This window comes from Ixodes scapularis, unplaced genomic scaffold, assembly GCF_016920785.2.
Source record: "Ixodes scapularis isolate PalLabHiFi unplaced genomic scaffold, ASM1692078v2 PGA_scaffold13__105_contigs__length_92229423, whole genome shotgun sequence".
NCBI classification, from domain to species: Eukaryota; Metazoa; Arthropoda; class Arachnida; order Ixodida; family Ixodidae; genus Ixodes; species Ixodes scapularis.
Window position 1 is genome coordinate 25,172,995 of NW_024609839.1, and position 19,070 is coordinate 25,192,064.

The following is a 19,070-nucleotide window of genomic DNA, read 5'->3' on the forward strand; positions in this document are numbered from 1 at the left end:
CCTTGAATCCGGATGTCCGAAATGACGTCACGAGCAGCGTTAATAGCAGCAATCTCGAAGTCCGTGTACAGCACACGAACAGCGCAGGGCCCGACGTTGTCGATGACGACAGAGAAGAACCTGGTAAGGTAACACGCAATGAACACGATTTTGCACAACCAATCACTTCACGTTACAATAGCTAACAAGGTTACAATTATTAGTGGTGTACCTCCTATATGTTTTCTCGGTTTTGTTGGGCAGTAGACCGTACACCATGGGCACGACGATCCCGTTCTTCAGGGCATGAAGTGTGTACAATTGGTAGAATAGTGAAAGCACTACCTTAAACGTCCCATCACAAAACCAGGCAGCTGCACTCCTATAAGCACTCCAAGTTCCGCTTCGTAGCAAACGAGATGATGCGGTTGACGTCACCCTCGCCACTGTCGTGTAGTACGAACGCTTCCTGCTTGAAATTCACCTGCATAATAAAACTCCGTGATTATGAACCATTTTCTCTAGTAATTTTAGTAAACTCACCTTGAATTCAGGTGGGAGATGGATATCTTCTCTGCTGGGAGGAATATCATAAACAAAGGTTTGCACGTTGCCTCTGTCTTCTAACCGTACGTCGAAGCGTTGACGTAGATGGCTGCTGTGATGCAGTGCTGTCCGTGATCTTGGCAGCCGCGTCCAGAAGAATCTGCTGCACTGGCGTCCGTCCTCCAACTAAAAGGGAAGTAGAAGATTACTCTCGAATACAATTTACCCCCACGACAAAACCCGCTAAAAAATACTCATGTATTCTCACCTGCGCTCTCCTTCATTTCTGAACGAATTTTCAGACAGTTAACCTCAGTTGGGTCCGGAGCATGATTGTGGTCATTTGTGACCTTAACAACGCGAAGCTTAGAGACATCAGTCGTGATCTTTGCTTTGCAGGTCTCTCTTCTTCGACATACCCAGTAGATGGTTTGCTCAGTCCTTCGGTTAGCAGTATATAAAAATCCCTCGCAAAGCAGCATCTCTCCACCTCTTGCAGTCCCGATGACTTCCATGGCGACTGCGAAGATACACAAAAACAAATTGGCTTGCTCTTTATGTTTATACAGCCTTGATGGAGATGCGTCTCAACGGGTAATCGGTCTCTTAGCTGTAGATGAGAAATTTGGCCAGTGCGGTACAACCGCTAACCTGGGGTTTTAAACGTGCATCACGCAGTAGTGATCGCACGAACGCGTGCCGGTACGAAACTCATCCAGATCGAAACGGGCGGGGGCGGCGGGGATCGAACCCAGGAGGTTCCCAGCGCAAGCTTTCGCTCCACGCTCCGAGCTAAGACGCGTTAGCCCACTAGGCCACTTCCTCCCGCGAAGATACACGCTTAGACAAAAGATTTTATAGCATTCGGCAGATGTACGAACATGCGCTTGGACCTAAAAGGATGTGGCTGACAAAGAGGTCTTCAAAACTTTATCTTGTAAGTCCTGTAAAGTTAGTTCCGAACTTTCCGAAAAAGATAAGCGAAATCGAAATAACAAAGGCACTTAAGTCAGCAGTGGGTCTAGACAGTCGCATCATCACCAGAACGAAACGCCAGGGAAAAGCGCTAAAGATGACAGGGACCGAACAGGAGGAAGAAAGGTGGTAAAGATAATAGGCACCAAAGAAGTCTCCAAACTTCTGCTTGTAGGTCCTAGAAACCGGGCAAAGGACTGTGAACTCTCCAAACAGAATACGACTAGAGAATAAAAGCCTCCGACTTTTCTGAAACCCCAAAAGTATGCGGACAACAAGGTGGTGGTCGAACTTTTCTTGGAATGCTTCTGAACTTTACCATTTATGTATACATGTTCCACGTCCCCAAACCCCCGGTAAGCGGTAAGCCTTGAAAAGTTTGTTCTGAACTTAAGCGGTGAAGATGACACGCACCGAACGATAAGGAAGAAAGGTGGTAAAGATAATAGGCATTAAAGAAGTCTCCAAACGTCTGCTTGACGTTTGGAGAAAAAGAAAAAGAAACATCGAAGCCTTATCTTCTGCACAAACTTCTATGACTCGACCCCCCCCCCTTCTCCCACGCACGCACAAACACACACGCCGGTTTTCGTCAAGTTGCCCTAGCGACGAATTGCCCTATGACGAACTGCCCTACGTGACGAATTGCCCTGCTACGAGATGCCCTGTTACGAATAGCCTTTCGACGAACGGCCCGTAGCCCGCTCAAAACCTATTCACAAAAGCCAACGGTCGTTCAGGCTTTCGCCACAAGGTGAACACAGCCTGAGCACGCGCACACCTCTTACCACTCATTCACATAATGAAAGCGAATCCGCGTTTGCAAAACGGTTGCGAACGCGGTTGTATCAGGTCCAGTACAATTGCACGCGCACTTGATGACATCAAGTGCGCGTGCAATTGTGTTGGATCTTTATACAACCGCGTTCGCAACCTCTTTGCGAACGCGGATTCGCTTCCAGTGTGAATGAGCGGTAACAGCGAAGCTGTCATATGCTAGAATCTGGAGGGAAAAAAAATGCGTCCATGGATGATAACACAAAACTCCCGTTGAAACGACGCCCCTTCGTTCCGATTGGTCATGGCAAGTATACATAAAAAAGGGGGCAACCCGCGTGAGTCAGCTTTCCTTGTCATTATTAGATAGCGATGTCTTGATCCCTTGTTATCCTCTACGTCATCAACTTAGCTAAGAGTGCGCTGTGACGGGGCTGAGGGCAGAACGCGCCGATCTAACCTTCTCTTCTTTCGCCTTCCGCGATGCTGATAAAGAGCCTTGGGTTAAATCGAGACTAAAGACAATGAAACAACGAAGTTGTGTACGTGTCTTCATGGCAATTATATGTAAATCGCATAGATGTCGTATGATTGTCATAGAGATAACAGCTTCGCTGGTCCTCCTCACCTTCACGTGAGGTGGATGTGCTCTACAACGTTTTCTTGTCCTCCTCTTACTTTTTCTACAGCGATAGCTGTTATGGGTTCTTCCCACCACCGTCCATTGTTAATGTTGTAGTTTTGTTGTCGATGCAGTAGTTGGCGATGTAGGGCGTCCGTCGTCGGTGTTGCCAAATCATAGAAAAAGATCGCTCGCCGGCCGCGGGAATCGAACCTGGGTCCACTACGTACGAAGCGGAGGCGTTACCACTGAGCTACGCCACAACGTTCACAAGCCGCCCTAGACTTAGGATTTTGTGGTAACCAACGTTGTTAGACTAGCTCAGTTACGGAACTGAGGCCAGATTCACGAAGAGCTTCTTAAGGCCCGTTTACACAGTTGCGTTCGGAGCGACCACTACACTTACGAACGAATGCAACCGGTTGGAACGACGACTTACCATAGCAACGAAGCGCCAAACGGTCGTTTCGTTCGTGTTCGTTCGCAGCGCAAGGAGTTGAGCCGGGCTGAACTTTTTCCTTACGTTCGGGAACGACGGGAGCGACAGACCAATCACAGGTCGAAGAGAGCTCGGTCGCGCGCGTTGCATGCCGGTCGTGCCAGGCTGCTTCTGTCTGCAAACATGGCGTCGGTGGTGATCGTCGATGTGGACGGCGTGGGGGAAGCTCATCGTTCCGCGTAAAAGCGCTATCCTTGACTGTGAATTTTCATCGTGTGTCGTTATGATAACCCAGCACGTACTAAAAGGGAAGGTCCACCTACTCGTGCGGCGATCTCGTGTCGGCACTCTCGAGACAGCAGAAACGCCCGTGCCGTCATGTTTGTTTACTTCGACTGCAGTGGTGCTTTCTTAGCATTTCTGTCCTCGAACATCGCCCGGATTTCTTTGTTGGTGCATTTCATGCGTGTTCTCACGTTCAAGGTATTACTGGTGCGTAGCGTATAAAGGTAGCGAATTTTCACGCGTTTTCATCACCCGAGAAAGGTGATTAGTGCTAACAATTCTGAACGTTCGCCACGTCTCGCTCGCAACGTCTATCTGATCACGAAATCATATTTCTACCTTGCTATATCGCTGCTAAGATTACATCATCTTTTATAATCGTACAAGAGGCGTGTAGCGAGATTTGTACTGTTGGCAAAGTCGTGTATTAAAGTCGTGATCGTGCAAGACGGCGTACTGCATCTTGTTTTTCTTTTTTTTTAATGCACTACCCTGCAAGCGTATCCTGAAAAAATAAAAAATAAAAGTTTGTGGTCATAGAAGACTGTCTGTCTATTTTCTGTTACGCAAGTGAGTATCAGCGCGTCCCCTTCTTTTTAGAGGCACCGCTGAAACAGCTGACGGCGGCGGAGAGGCGGTCGCCGTGCTGCCGACGCACTGCGCTTGTTGCAGTGGTTGCAGGAGTGTACGCGCGGCGCAGAGCGGTCGTTCCGGTCACAACGGACGCAGTCGTGGATAACGGGTTCGTTTCCAGCCTTTACACAGCTATTGTAGGCGCACAGGAGATCTTCGTGACTGTACGCCGTAGCCGAAACCTCCGGCTGCTCCGGTGAGGACGGTGGACCTCGCGTCGGGCAGGAAACCGTCCGCCATGTTTGTAAGCGTATCTGGGTTGCTTCCTATTGGCTACGAGCAAGAGCTGAAGCTCGTTTCTCATTGGCTGTTGATTCGTGCGGTTGCATGTGTGTGTACACGTCGCGCACAGTTGTCGTTGAAGTCGCAGCGGTCGTTCCGAACGCAACTGTGTGAACGGGCCTTTAGTTTACGACAACTTAGATAAGAAGTTCATAAGTTAAGAACATCGTAAGAAGAGAAGAAATCGGTATTCACGAACGCGTTCTTAAGTGAGAGGAGGAAAGCGACGTTGTCGTACGGAAAAACTAAAACTTTCCGGTGCTGTTGCTATGGCGACGGCGTCTTCGGCAGCACGAACAACCAATCGGAGAGCTCGGCATTTTTCGGAGCCGTTCGGAGCACGTGGATTTTTGTGCGCATCCACTATTGGCCCTCTCTTCCCCCCCCCCCCCCCCTTTCTTATCTTATTCACAACGCTTACACACACACACGTGGATTTTTCATAACAAACACAGGCTGCCTTTCTGCCACCGCTTGTATGGTGTTCGTGTCCGTGCAGTGATATGTCGACGCTAACACGAAACTCGCCCGAATGCCGAGGCCGGGATGCGTAACCGACTGCTACGAACTCGATCGCTACGAAGTCAACAAAACTGTCATCCTTGGTAAAAGACGGCCCGCAGTCGTTTGCAAAGCGACGTAGATGGAAACAAATTGCCGCGGCGTTTTTCACGGCCTCGGAGATACAGGAGCGAGCAGACGTTAAAAAAGATACGTTTGGACTACGACAGTGTCAGCAAGAGCCACGTAAATGCCTGTTCACACTACTGAGCGGACGCGCGCGTTTGATCGAAGTACTGGATTTGCGCTGTTGGACCGCGAATTGATAAGCGCTTCGGGACCGATCCTCTGCAATTGCAACTCGATGCTGACGTGACACCCTGCAAATAAAGGTTGGACCGGCATTGCGACCCACGAACTGTTATAGCGATCAACAGTGAGGTGCAGTCGTGTCAGAATAAAAATGGAATACTATTAACAAAGTGTACATACCGTGTTACGAAGGTAATCCATACGGCGTTGATTTGAGCTCGATATCACACAAAACAGAGATAGAATCGATGAGAGCCCCTTTTCGACGACAGCGTTCGTCACCGTTGCCTCGGAAAACAAGGAGATGACAAGAGGAAGAGATTGACCTCTTAATCTAAAATTGAGGTCAGCAATGAAACTATAATAGGGGAAGGGTTCACAAGGGTCGCGCGGGCATATCCATTCAGCACGCCAGCCGGTCGTGGGCAGACGGTCTTCGCCAAGGACCGTCAGAGCATCGCTGCGCCGAGTCGAAGTGCCTGCTAGGCCTATCTGCCGATCAGTCGGAGTCCGTGGAATCGTGGCCGTTGGAGCTTTTCCTGGGTGTCTGTGCATCCAGCGTTCTTGTTCGTTTGGCGTGGTCTGTTTCAAGTACTTTTTACTTTTTTCTTGCTGCTTGAAGTCGGGACGCGTGAGAAGCGCACGTAGAAAAATAAACGTCTGTTGGTCGTCGCGACCAACAACTGAGCGACGCTGTCGGCCATGCTGACTTGATCGTAAGAAGTGCGTAAGACAGCTTCGGAGCTCTCATAGGATTTCGTCGTAACCTGCGCAAAACTTAAGAAAATTTCGTTTCGTGAGTACGAACTTGTTTTTAAGTTTTGTCTTACGCACATTTTGGGCGTAAGATCATTTCGTGAATCTGGCCTCTGAACTACTTATAGACGCTGCTTGCACGAGCAGTAACTCCCATCACTCACCACGACTCGCGTCCCGTCCCTCGATGCCCTCGACGCGCAGGACGGCTGCTGCGGCTGCTACAGTAACTGCAGCGTATTGTATTGGAATAGATACGTTTAGAAGCACATCATCTAGGTGGCGTTGAAGGTCTGCTCTATTAAGCACACGGTCAGAAAACAGAAATCTACATGGCGCTTCAACGGACGAGAGGCGGACTGAAGTGAGTGAGAAGTATACCCCCTTCCGCACGAGTTCCGCAACTGAGGTAATCTATACTCTGTTCCGTACTTAGCGTGCAACGCTGTCAAAGCTACTGGCGCGAGCGCGCGTGGCTTCATCTATGGTTTTGTTTGCGCGTGAACTCGTGCAAATGATCAACGAGACCAAGCACCATGCTCGCGCCAGTAGCTTTGACAGCGTTGCACACTAAGTATGAAACAGAGTATAGTAACGTTGGTAGTAACCAATGCCCACTGCACGCGTTCTCAGGAAAAAAAATAACCCAGAACAAAATACTATTGCAGCAATGTCGATGCCAAGAGCTCGTGCCGAGAGACGTTCATCACGCGCTCTGGAACAAAAAAAAAAAAAACTTAAAAAAAGAATGGAACAAGACAAGAGCGTTCGGTACAAAACAGATGTCTATCCTGTTCCGAACACTTTTGTTTACGTACGCCACTGCCCCACGAATGCGACACCGACGCCCATCGACTTCGCCGCGACGTGTCGCGGTCAACGCTGTGGCTGCGGCTCTGTGTGACTGTAGAGCCCCTTCATGTTTCAAAAGTAGCGCAAGGTGCGTCGATGCACGAGGCACGTGCAGCGCGTGCAGCCCTTGGGAAGATCATGGCGGCACAGCGCAGCGCTGAGCATCGTTATTAGATTAGCTCAGTTACGGAACGGCTCATAGACGCCGCATGCATGAACAGTGCCCCCCCTCACTCACCGCGACTCGCCAAGCGTCGCTCGACGCGCCGCCAGAAGGCTGCTTTGGTGACTGAATCAGGATACGTACGTTTCAACGTTACTAGAAACGTAAAAACCAACGACAAAAACTCTTTTGGTAGTAACTTTTATTGGAGTTTAGTACAAAATGAGGGGCGCGTGATGTTTTCTAAAATCTTTAGTTTGCAAGGTTTTGCGGTACAATTAATATTGTTTTAATACAACCATGCCTCAGCGGGGATTTCAGGCAGCGCGTCCCGACCTACGCGTCCGCTGGGGAGATAAGGGGTGGCTTCCCTGTACCTCTTTCCACTGTATCTGTTTCGGGCCTGAAATGGCCGATTGAAGCCAAAATGGTTGTTACGTGCAGTTCCTCGAGTGACCGCTGTAGGGTTAATGGCGGCGTTGTGATTGCCTTTAGGCGCTTCTGCTGAGCTCTTTAGAGCGCATAGTTATGAAACGAAAATAGAGATGGCGCTTCGAACGACGTCGTTGGGACTGAGCTAGATTTCCGACGCCATGTTCGTCCCAGAAGTGGTGCGCGGCCAGTGTTGTACGGAACGGCGTTCCAAGTAACGGCGTTCCTGGAACGCGTTCCTTTTAGGAGGAACGAAGGAACTTCGCCGTTCCATTTTGCATCGCTGGAACTGGAACGGGGACGCGTTACATTTTTACTGGAACGGAAAAAAGAACGGCGTTCCTTCTTGTCGTCTAGTGGAGTAATTTTTATTTTATTTCTAAAAGGGGACGTTCAAAAGTATAAAAACAATATTTTTGCAAAGAGCAGGACCTCGTTAACTTTTTGGTTACTTATCTTAGGGTTTATTTTTTGTCGCCTTCGCTTGGTAATAGTCGGGTGCAAGAGAGTTAGTGGACATTGATTATCTTTTCATTGCCCGAGGCTGCGGTACAAAAACCCAACTTATAGTCAAATTAAAAGATATAGGAAGAGGGACGTTTCAAACTCAGCTACTTTCTTTGATTACGCGAATCTTCATACACCCAGAAACCTAAGGCTGACTACAGCCATCACTGAGCTTCCTCAAAGAGACCTACAGTTACAGCAAAAGAACAGGTTACCAGACATCGAACTCACCCTTGTATCCCGAAATCGGTGACTTAAAAGACACAAAACAATTAACCTTTATTACTTGTCCCCTTGTCCCCCTCCTTCAAACTAAACAACAAATACAACCTTCACAAAGGACTTGTAGTTTTCAAGACTGACTTCGAACAGTACATTTCCCTCGTCTGAATCGCCCACAACATTCAAATTCGTATGGTAGCATTTGATGGGATTGATAAAAAAAAAGACTTTGCTCGGTCTAACCTGCTATGGTGATCAGCAAAAAACAAATTTAACGTATATGTAACGATATGTTCTAATTTTTTTATCTGTAACGGGAACGAGTTCCTTTTTCACATATGGAACTTGTAACGGGAACGCGTTCCAAAAATCAGAAGGAACGAGGAACAATGTTTCGTTCCTTTTTTTTAGGAACGTGTACAACACTGTGCGCGGCACGTCTCTGGAGAATTTTCAAACAATAAACGGCGCCACTTTCCCAGGATTGAGGGCTTTACGCGACTGTACTGCGGATTAACACAATACCGCTCAATTTTTCTTCCTCGTTCGCTACCCTTGCTGTTTGGGAAAGGAGGGCACTGATTGGATTATCATCCTTGCAGAAGGTCGAGGACTTACCTCGGCCTTCGAGAGAATGAATGCCCCCCAGTTCTAACGCGCTCATTCTTTCCACAGGAGAACCCGAACGAGAAAGAAGGCAGTGCTTCGCAGAGCGACCCCATCCTGAAACGTAACCTACAAGTAGCTTCCATCTTGGGAATAATCGCGTTCGTCACACTTTTTCTTCTTGTTCTAAACATGGCAAGAGGCAGCCACGCGCTCTCCTTAGACCTCCGCTGTACCACGCCCGGTTGCGTGGAGCACATGGCGCTTCTCAATAGGACACTCAGCAAGAAACTATCACCGTGCGAGGACTTCAGCGCCTTCGTCTGCGCCGGTTGGAAGCCACAACCGCCGCGGGCTACCAGCGTGACCGACGAAATGAAGTGGAAGTGGCTGGCAGACGTCTATCGCCTCTTCTTTAACGGAACGCTACACTTGCCACGGTCCGTCAAAGCTAGGGCGGTCTTAAAGTCGTGCCTCGGTCGTCCTAAATCCGCTCCAAGCAGGCATCTTGAGCAGCTGAAGACCTTCATGCGAGACCGTGGAATTCCATGGCCCGTGAAGCCGCCAACGGACAAACATCCAGTTGATGTGCTCCTAGATCTGGAGATCAATTGGAGGTGCCCCATGTGGTTTAGGGCACGGTTCCTACCGGACAGAACAACGAGAGTCCTTCTGGTATCTCCGAGCAAACCACCCGCTTTTTCTAGAGAACCGAGCTTTGAATTGAAAGATCTCAAAGACATTGAACGTGGCTTTCTTCCAGATACTCTATCACTAATGAAATCATTTCACGGCATATATGGGTCCCCTTATGCTCCGGCTGCCACTAAAATGTCAGCAGAGATTCACGTTAAAATTGTGAAAAAACTTATAGCGGCACTTCGAAGCGGCAAAGATACCCGAAGACACTTGCAGCTACGGCATATAGAACGCCTGACACCGTCTGTTGATGCAGCTACTTGGCTTCAGTACCTGCGGGCACATACTCCTTCTAATTTCAACTTGACGATGGACACTGCTGTGCATGTGGATAACACCGATACTCTTAAGACGTTAGCCTTAATCATGAAGGAACAATCTGTCGAAGAAATACTCAATGTCATCGGGTGGCAGTTCGCCCTTCGGTACACACACATCCTGGCAGAAGACGTGCCGTCAACGGCAGTGGAAGACGGTGCAGAAAAGTTATTTTCTTTTGTCTGCGAACGTCAGCTTTCAGAGATGTTCGGTTCGCTTCTTCCCTTGGAGTATGTCCTGGGAAAATTCCCCATAGAGCGGAGAATCGAAGTTTTAAGGTTCATGAAAAAAGTTAAAAGCCACGTCGTCAGCAAGGCTCTGAAGATGAACCCGCTTCAGAGACAGGCAGTATATCCTGTCTCACAACTCAAGTTTGACGTATGGCCCTCGAACGTGATTGGAGGAATCCTTAGGGACGCCTTCCCAGGAAACGAAGCATCTTTCATGGATTACTGGATAGAAACAAGAAAGGCATCGCGCAGCCTTCTTGGGACCCCAGAGTACGACGACTTATTCAATGGCCTAGACAACAGTGAACCGCCTTTCAGCTATAGAGTCCATGAAAACGCACTGCTTGTCGGTTTGGAAGTACTCTCATCTCCCTTGTACTACGTCGATGTACCGGACGCCATTAGGTATGGCGGCTTGGGCGCTATACTCGCTGGCCAAATAGTACGGCCTTTCTACAACGATACCAACGTAACTAGCTGCGGCGATCCGGGTTTGGAGGTTGCCTTTAATCTGCTGCGTCTCGAAGGACCTGGGGAGATGAGCTTAAGAGCAGCGCGTCAGTTCTTTTTCGTGGCCTACTGCTTCTCCAGATGCGGGAACAGCGACTCTACCTGCAATGCGGCATTGCGATCCTTCGAACCCTTCGCTGAAACTTTCTCGTGCAGCTCCTCTTCCTATATGGGCAGCAGCCAGAAATGTACATACTTTTGATAATAATGCACCGATGAGGCTCGGAAATTAGATTGGTCGACTTTTGAGTACGAAAAAACATTAATTCCTGGTCAATCAATGAAAGTAATTGATTGTGTATTTCTGTCGTTTTGGGTTCCCCTGCTTTGTAGCAACCTTTGCGCCGTTTCTTCTTTTTTTTTCTTTTTTTTATAGTTTTAAAATACTTTACTCGTCAAATTTATTCCTCCTTGACTAAATAATTTTATGTTTGTCACCAGTCTGACGGCAAGTTCGTTCGCTGGTACCCATAAACTTCTTTCAAAATAAAGACCCGGCAAACATATGTTTTACATAAAGTTACGAACTACAGCAAAACATGTGAATAAAAGACTAAACTGATGTTGTTGTTGTTACTGTTGTTTATGTTGTAATGAGGACAGTTGAGCGGTTGGCATAGATTGAACATAGTTACAGTTGCGCACAAGAGGACCGGAACAGAGAAGAGGAACGCGTGGACGACAGACAAGCGAACACCCACAACCCATGTATTGCCGAAAGATAAAAAGAAAGAGGTACATTATTTTTATATTTCGTCAATACATGAGTTGTTAGAGTACGCTTGTCTGTCGTCTACGTGTTCCTCTTCTCTGACCCTGTCCTTTTGTGCGCAACTGTAACTATGTTCCTCTAAGTTTGATGGTCTTGTTTGTTGTTTCTTCCTTTGACTGGAATTACTTTCCTCCTATATTAATGAAACAGACGGAAAGCTGACAGTCCGAAAGCCCATGCTTAGGATAATAAAAGCTTCAAACATCTCTCTGCTTACCTACGTCGCCCGTCCGTTACCTCCGTGTTTTGTGATAGGTTTACCCAGCTTTGTACACATGAGGTGAGGCGATGAATATGGTCTGTTAAAAGTCACTGAACAGGTTTCCAGGACTACCGAAACTCCCAAGCTCCGCGCAGTGGCGGTCAAATTTACCTGTATCCGTGCCGCCATTCTGGATCCTTGCATGGTACACTTATACGATAACCGTACGCATAGCGCGCCATTGGCGTTGTCCACAGGTCTTTCAGGTAAGTGTGTGGCGCTGGGGATAGTCACCATGAATCATTTGCGCCATAATTTGCATGCAGTCCAGCTGCACCTGTGTAGCCATTACTTTCTTGCTCACGTTAAAGACCTCCGTTTAGCAGTATACCGCACTGGTCGAATATCTCATTGTGAAATGAGTCACTCTCACTGTCTAAATATCCAGACAGACCTACAATTCAATCGACGAGGGTGGTCTGTGCCGTGCTCCCGGTGCAATGGAGAACAGTATCGCTTATACCGTAACCGCAGAATTTTCTTAGAGCGCAGCTCTTACCGCTCATTCACACTGGTAGCAGATCCGCGTTCGCAAAGCGGTTGCGAACGCGGTTGTATAAAGATCCGGTACAATTGCACGCGCACTTGATGTCATCGAGTGCGCGTGCAATTGTACTGGATCCTTATACAACCACATTCGCAACCGAACGGGGATCCGCTTCCAGTGTGAATGAGCGGTGAGGCGCCCATTTTCCGATTGAGCGGCGTCGGCGTAACCGCGCGTTGCATTATGAGACTTTCCCATAATGACGTCACAAGTGATGTCACGTGTGACATTACGAGGGTAAAATTTCCTTAATTTTGCGGGAAAGCTTTCGCTAAATTTGGCGGGAAATTTTCCGCTAAATTTTGCGGGGAAATTGACGTCATGTAACCTAGACACCAATTAAGTTATCCCCCTAAATTTAGCGGAAAATTTTCGCTAAATTTCCCGCTAAACTTAGAGGGAATATGTTGGAAAATTTCGCGGTAAATTTAGAGGAAAATTCAGCGAAACTTTCCCGCTAAATGGAAGGGCAACGGGAGAGGAGGAGGAGAGGGTACGGAGAGGGAGTACTCTCCCCTCCGTACCCTCCCCTCCTCATCCTCAAGAGCAGCGCTCTAAGTCGGCCTTACAGAGAATTGTAAACTTCTTTCATTTTTTAACGTATTTTAAGCATTCAAAGGACCGTCCTATAAACGGAGCAACATTTAATCGATTTATTTGCAACAGCATACAAGATGTTCATGACTGTACAGCAACCAGAGAGAATAAAAAAGTCTCAAGCTTTTTTGATAGTTTGACAGTTGCTTTGCTCGCCAAGTGAAGCTTGCAGCAAAGTCCAGCAATGATTTCCCCCATGACGATTCCCAACATAGTTGGCAGTCGACGTGATCTCTGTAGATTGTTAATGCAGACAAATGGAATCGTCGGTGAGTTGCGAGAACAGCTTGATATGATATCTATGGCTCTTTTAATCGTAAACACCGAGGATGTTTGTGACATCATTTATACTACCTGAGCTGCAAGATGCATCTTTTTTCACTCGGGACATCAAGTTACGTACATATGATTGAGTTATTACAATGAATATATGGAGTTTGATCACGTGTCTTGCTCCAACGCCCTTATTTAATCGCGGGGCCGCAGCCTCCATAGTTCACCAAGTTCACGTGAAACGAATTATAGTGACATTTTTACGACAGCGTACCCAGCGGCGTAGACTTTCCATTTCCACGGGGGTGTAGGCCGAAACAATTAACCCATTCCCGTTTGGACCCGTCCCGTTTTGACCCATTCCCGAAACGACCTTCCCGTTTGAACCCGTCCCGTTTCAACCCATTTCCGAATCGCCCGTCCCATTTGAACCTGTCCTATTTCAACCTGTTCCCGAAACGCCATTCTTATTTGAACCCGTAGCCGAAACAGCCTTTACGTTTGAGGCCGCCCCGTCGAAATCCATTGGTATCTCACCCTCTTCGCAAAAAGTCTCCATCGTTCTAACCCTGGTTTGCGCACATTTTCTCCTTAAGAATGGGTTCCGAAATTTTGTTGATGCAATTAATGCAAAGGTTCCGGCGAGCTATTTTGTTCTGTTGCGAACTAGTTTTTATTGTCAACGTGTTCTTAAGATATACATCACTTTCAGACAAGCTCCAACGAAATATATTTCTACTTTCAACCACTCCCTTCAAGATGATCCCCAAAATGTGGAACTACAAAACTCGACAACGTTACCGCGAACACGATGTTGACGACTTTTTAAATGTTATTTCGAAATGGTGTTAGAAAGTACCAAATTGTATACCGTTTAGGTTAGCGGCCCAGATGAGCACTTTCAGAGACACTAATATTATTGATGGCAGTCATTTGATTCTTTGAGACAAACAGAGAAAACCAACAATTGCTTGTTCGCGCTATGTGTCACGCTCTGTACAATAACGAAGTCTTAAAATAACGTAGGCAAGGCACTTTGAGTAAGCAAAAATTAGCGTTGCTTTAGATTTTATCATCGCGACGCTATTTTTAGGATACCGAAAGCGCTTACGTACGTTATTCTAGAACTTCCTTAGAGAGAACGGAATGTTTTGAAGAGTGAGAAATCAGACAAGTTGACAGGCATATGATTGCGACTTCATTTTCTTACGAGTTCAAGCACAGAACCCTCGCGCTCACAGGAAAAGTTCATAAACCACAAAATGCTATCGCCTTTGTTGAGGAAGTCGAGCAGGAAAATTGCATTATCAGAAAGGCGACACTCTATTTTTGATAGTTCGCGGCTGTCAGATATCCTTGTCAAGGTCGATTAACGTAGAAGTTTGGGCTAGTTAGTATGCAGACATATTTTAAAAAAAGCGTAAATACGATGGACAAAGTAAAAGGACACAGCACTGTATCTTGTCGGTTACTTTTTACTTTTTTCTTGTCTTTGCGTTATTTTGTTTTTAATTATGTCTTGTCAAAGCCTCGCCCCGTTTGATAAGATCGATGAAGCTGTTAATGTTCGGGTGAGCCCTCCCTGACACAGTTTTATCTCACGGTTGTTTCGGGAGAGGAAGAAGTGAGGTGAGCAAGGAGGACAAACATTGGACACTTGAACTTAACCAACTGTTAACAAACAATAAAAACGAACCGACAAATTGATAACGAGCGATGGCCGAAGCGGGAAGGTTGTTTCGGGATAGGGCGAAATGGGAAAGGATGAAACGAGAAGGTTGTTTAGAGCCGGGTCGAAACGGAAAGGTACAAACGGGAAGGTTGAATTGGGAATGGGGTCGAAACGGGAATTACCCGGGCTGGAAGCATGACCGCCCCATAGGCTCTCCACGTTCGCGCACGAGACGGCGTAGATTCTTGCGTTTATTTTGTCGCAAAGTATCGGTAGGAAAACAATTTTAGCTGAAAGTGGTACGGTACTGCTTGGTGCTTCAGGGGAGATAGAGTCGTCTTACCAGCATACAGCCTAAATTTAAACAATCGCTCGTGTGGATGCGTCGTCTGCTCTAGCCAGACGTTGGGAGGCATTCATTCATTCTTTCCACTCATTTATTGATACTGTCAACCCATTGGGCCATTACAGGAGTGGGTATACAAAAATAAAAGATAAAAGTAACCATTATACAAAGAGCAATTAAACAAGACAGTGGATTGCACAAGACCGCTTCATACACTAAAAAGCGCGCAAGAAAAAGTTACAAAACTGAAAGCAGCACAGGTTTTAACATTTCACAAGAAAGCGGAAACTTGGTCCGTATTTGTACAATTACGGCTTTTCACGACTGTCACATTCGACAATATTATGTGTACTTTCTAAAAAGGCATTAAGGGGAGACACTGTCCAGAAAAACAAATTCTGCAAATAAAGTTGATTTTGAAAAATGGCATATTTACATTCACCAACATCCAGAGACTATTCCCAAAAAGTTTAATTAATTTACACTGCATAGTTGATTTTTAACAAATTATTTTCTGTCCACCAAAGCTAAAGAGAAGGTAGGGTTTGCAGCACTTTGAATGCATTTTTCTCTGTTCCACTTTTTGGTATAAATTCCATTTTAGTCGATCTATCGTTTGATAATGGGAAAATAAAAAAGCTTATCCTTCCCTTTTCCTGACTGAAATTTAATAAGGATGCGGCTATGGAACTTTTGTGTCACTTCACGGATATATTTTATAAAAAAATGTTGACATTTTGTCGAAGACAGAGAAGACCAAAAAGTTGACCGATTTCGCGGAAGAGAAAATTTATAGAAATAAATGGCTTTTTAGAAAAAACGTTCCACAGCAGCACCGTCTAGGCATTCTGCTACATATCTAGCAAATAAAAATCTTGAATATGCTGCTAGTTTTCTGACAACAAATAAGCTAAACAAAGTAGGCGTGTTGCTGATAGAAGCTACTCTAATTTCCTTCTCATTTAACCGAAAGCCCTGAAAATTTGTTATACACCCTCTAGCATGACCACTAGCCCACCCTGTAAATTTCATTAATTTAAGACAAGGGTTCAAAAGTTTACCCCCCTAAGGGGTGTGCCCCCTTAAAGGATGTTGACGAGACAGCAGAATCGGGCAGCATATTCCACTCTTTGATGGTTCTAGGGAACAAACTGAATTTAAAACAATCATTTCGTACAGATGGATTACGAATGAACGGGTTATGTCGATGCCTTGAGGATTCATTAATGCTGATGTCCAAGTAATTCGATTTGTTGATCTTTATAAAGTGATGTATAATTTGGAAAAGGAATTTCAATCTTTCCTACTTGGTCCTGGATTTCAAAGTTGGGAGATTTGCGAGTTCACGTAGTTTTGTAGGAGAAAATGCTTGGCCGAATTTGTTCAAGATGAACCTGAAGCAAGTCGTTGAATTCTTTCCAATTTATGGCAACTCGTTACAGCATGTGGATCCCACACAATTTTCGCGTACTCAATAATCGGTCTTACCAGGGCTGTATAAGTCAGGCTTCTTATTTCCGGAGTTGAACTAGTAAGGTTTCGCCTGAGCCACCATAGTGCTTTGTTGGCCTTAAGACAGACTTTATCAATGTGGGCATTCCAACGTAGGTCATGTGGGTATACTCCAACGTAGGTATGGATCACCACGACAGATGCCTGTCTCCGGGTGAAATGCACTACTTATGTTAAATATTTGTTTCTTTTAATATAGACGTATCGGTTCTCCAGCGTGGGAACTCAACAAAATAATTAATTCCAACAAGGATGCCATAATACTGGTACTGTGGGCTGTGAAATCGCAGGTTCTGTGCATTTTTGTTTTTGTAACTTTTAGCTTTTGCAGTAATAAAACCCGGGGCACGAAGAGAAGTTAGTTTTTATTAGAATGAAATTAAATGCAAAGGTGCAAGCAAGCTGGACAAGAATGATGAAAATAATCCCTGGAGAAGGGGAACCAGAGGGACAAAAGACAAACACAAATCTCCATACACAGCTAGGTGTTGTATTGGAAATACCGTGCCAATGAGTTGCGCTGCACCCAGTGTTTCCCTTTACTGTGCCATAATGTTGGTAAGTTTTTCGGAGTCGGAACAATTCTACTACGTTGCGATGAGGCGAGAGCACTGATTTCCCTACACACCCCTAAGGGGGGGAGAAGGGGTACACCCGGCCCCCTTGTTTTTCTGAAGGCACGCCCTTAATTCGCAACGACTCCTTTATTCTCAATGCCCCCCCACTCTTTACCCTAAAACTGTAGACCCCCCCCCCCCCCCCTAATATCAATTCCTGGGGAAACCCCTGGGACAGTGTACCTTTTATAGTTACGATCCGGTAACGGTTCGTTGAAAGTACAACTGAGACAAGTGAAGCAAAATATTCTAATATATCTGCCGCGACCGGAACGAACGAAAGTAACCGAGTAACGCAGTAGCGTGCGTGTTATTAGATGCTTTTCTTGGTAGTGTTGGTTCACTCGATTAAATTTTCTTCTGTGAGGGCCACGGTTGTCAAGAGGCTAATTTTATAAATTTCTGGCTAAATAATCTTATATTAAAACACAGTAGACTCTGCAACTCCAACAAATAACTCGCACCACTACACAGACGGCATCGGCCGCTGCGACACTATTTTACTGATGGGGGCTAGCGACTCTTACGAGACTTTCCGATGACCCTCCAGCCTCACCTAAGGCATATCGGGTCTGAGCAATTCATCGATTAACTTCCAAGTTTATTCGAGTGATGCTTTAATTGCGATATTTTTTTTTTGCCGTTTAATCGGAGTCTTGTGCTGGAGAAAGTAAGAAAAAAGTAAAAAATGCCTGCTTTAATATTTTTGAAGAATTTATTTCTTTTAGGACACAGGCTTGCATGCTAAACCACCTCAAAAGCTTGTGATTGTCATCGAGGGTGATTATACTAAGAACTTAAAAATTACTTCACATTAAAAGGTTTCGTGTTCATATTTCCGCAGGCGTCACATCGTGAAGTTAAAAATGAGAATGTGATATGCCATGTAGAAATAGTAGACATGGTTTTTAAAAAAAAGTGTAGTTTTTTTCTTTCTTTCGTGCAATATGACCGATGAAAAATCAATTAGAAGATTTATCATTTATTTATTTTATTATATTATTTTTATTAAACCAATCAACATTCAATGCTTTATGAAAGCTATAGTTTGTGCGAGGTAACTAAACTATCCGGAAACAGCGGTTGTATACAAACCACAACACTAAGATTATGGAAGCATCCGACTTAATACACATCGCTTCGCAGAATTTCCACCATGTGAAACGATACAACACAGCCTTTAGTGGAAAGAAAGGACAACAGAAACAAGCATTTCATAAGGAGAGCCCAGCTGAGTCGGAAACGCGCTTACGTCGTGGAGGTCCATGCTTCTGAACGTGCATTCGTAGCAGACAGCGCACGGCGGTATCCCCGCTTTCGCAAGTTTCCAGACGCCCGTACGGTACCGCTGCAGGTCGCTGTGCAGCTAGATAGTCCACGGAAGCTTCTGCAACCAGAAGTTGGGACGCCGTTGCGGCAGCGACACTCGCGTTCGCTTCTGCTTTCAGCCAGCATTTCTACGACCAACCGCCAGGATCGTGACATGCAACAGCATAACACTCTGGCTTGTGTGACGTCATTTGTTGCCACTACGGGACCACTTTTCATGTATGGACGGGTTAGGACTCTAAACGCACAAGTCGGAGACGCGCTCCAGGCACCATAACTGTAGTGATAGCCCATGGCAATAGCGAGAGGAAGCAACCGATAGCAGCCGTTTTCTCGTCCAGTGCCTCCAGACTCCAGTTACCTCCAGTTGCAGGACTTGTAACCTCCTTGAGTTGCAGGCTCTGTCCAGTTGTCGATTCCAGCGCCAAAGGCGGCCGTCGGATGGATGGATGGATGGATGGATGAACCCGGCTGAGCCCTTTGGATCGGGCGGTAGC

The 19,070-nt window shown here is 46.2% G+C and overlaps 1 protein-coding gene across 1 annotated transcript; it reads left to right on the plus strand.

Annotated features, from left to right (window-relative positions):
• The first annotated feature begins 9,081 nt into the window (after window positions 1-9,081).
• LOC120837684 lies at window positions 9,082-10,848 on the plus strand. Its single transcript, XM_040207221.1, has one exon. The coding sequence runs from the start codon at window positions 9,082-9,084 to the stop codon at window positions 10,846-10,848; it is 1,767 nt and encodes a 588-aa protein (XP_040063155.1).
• The last annotated feature ends 8,222 nt before the right edge of the window (window positions 10,849-19,070 follow it).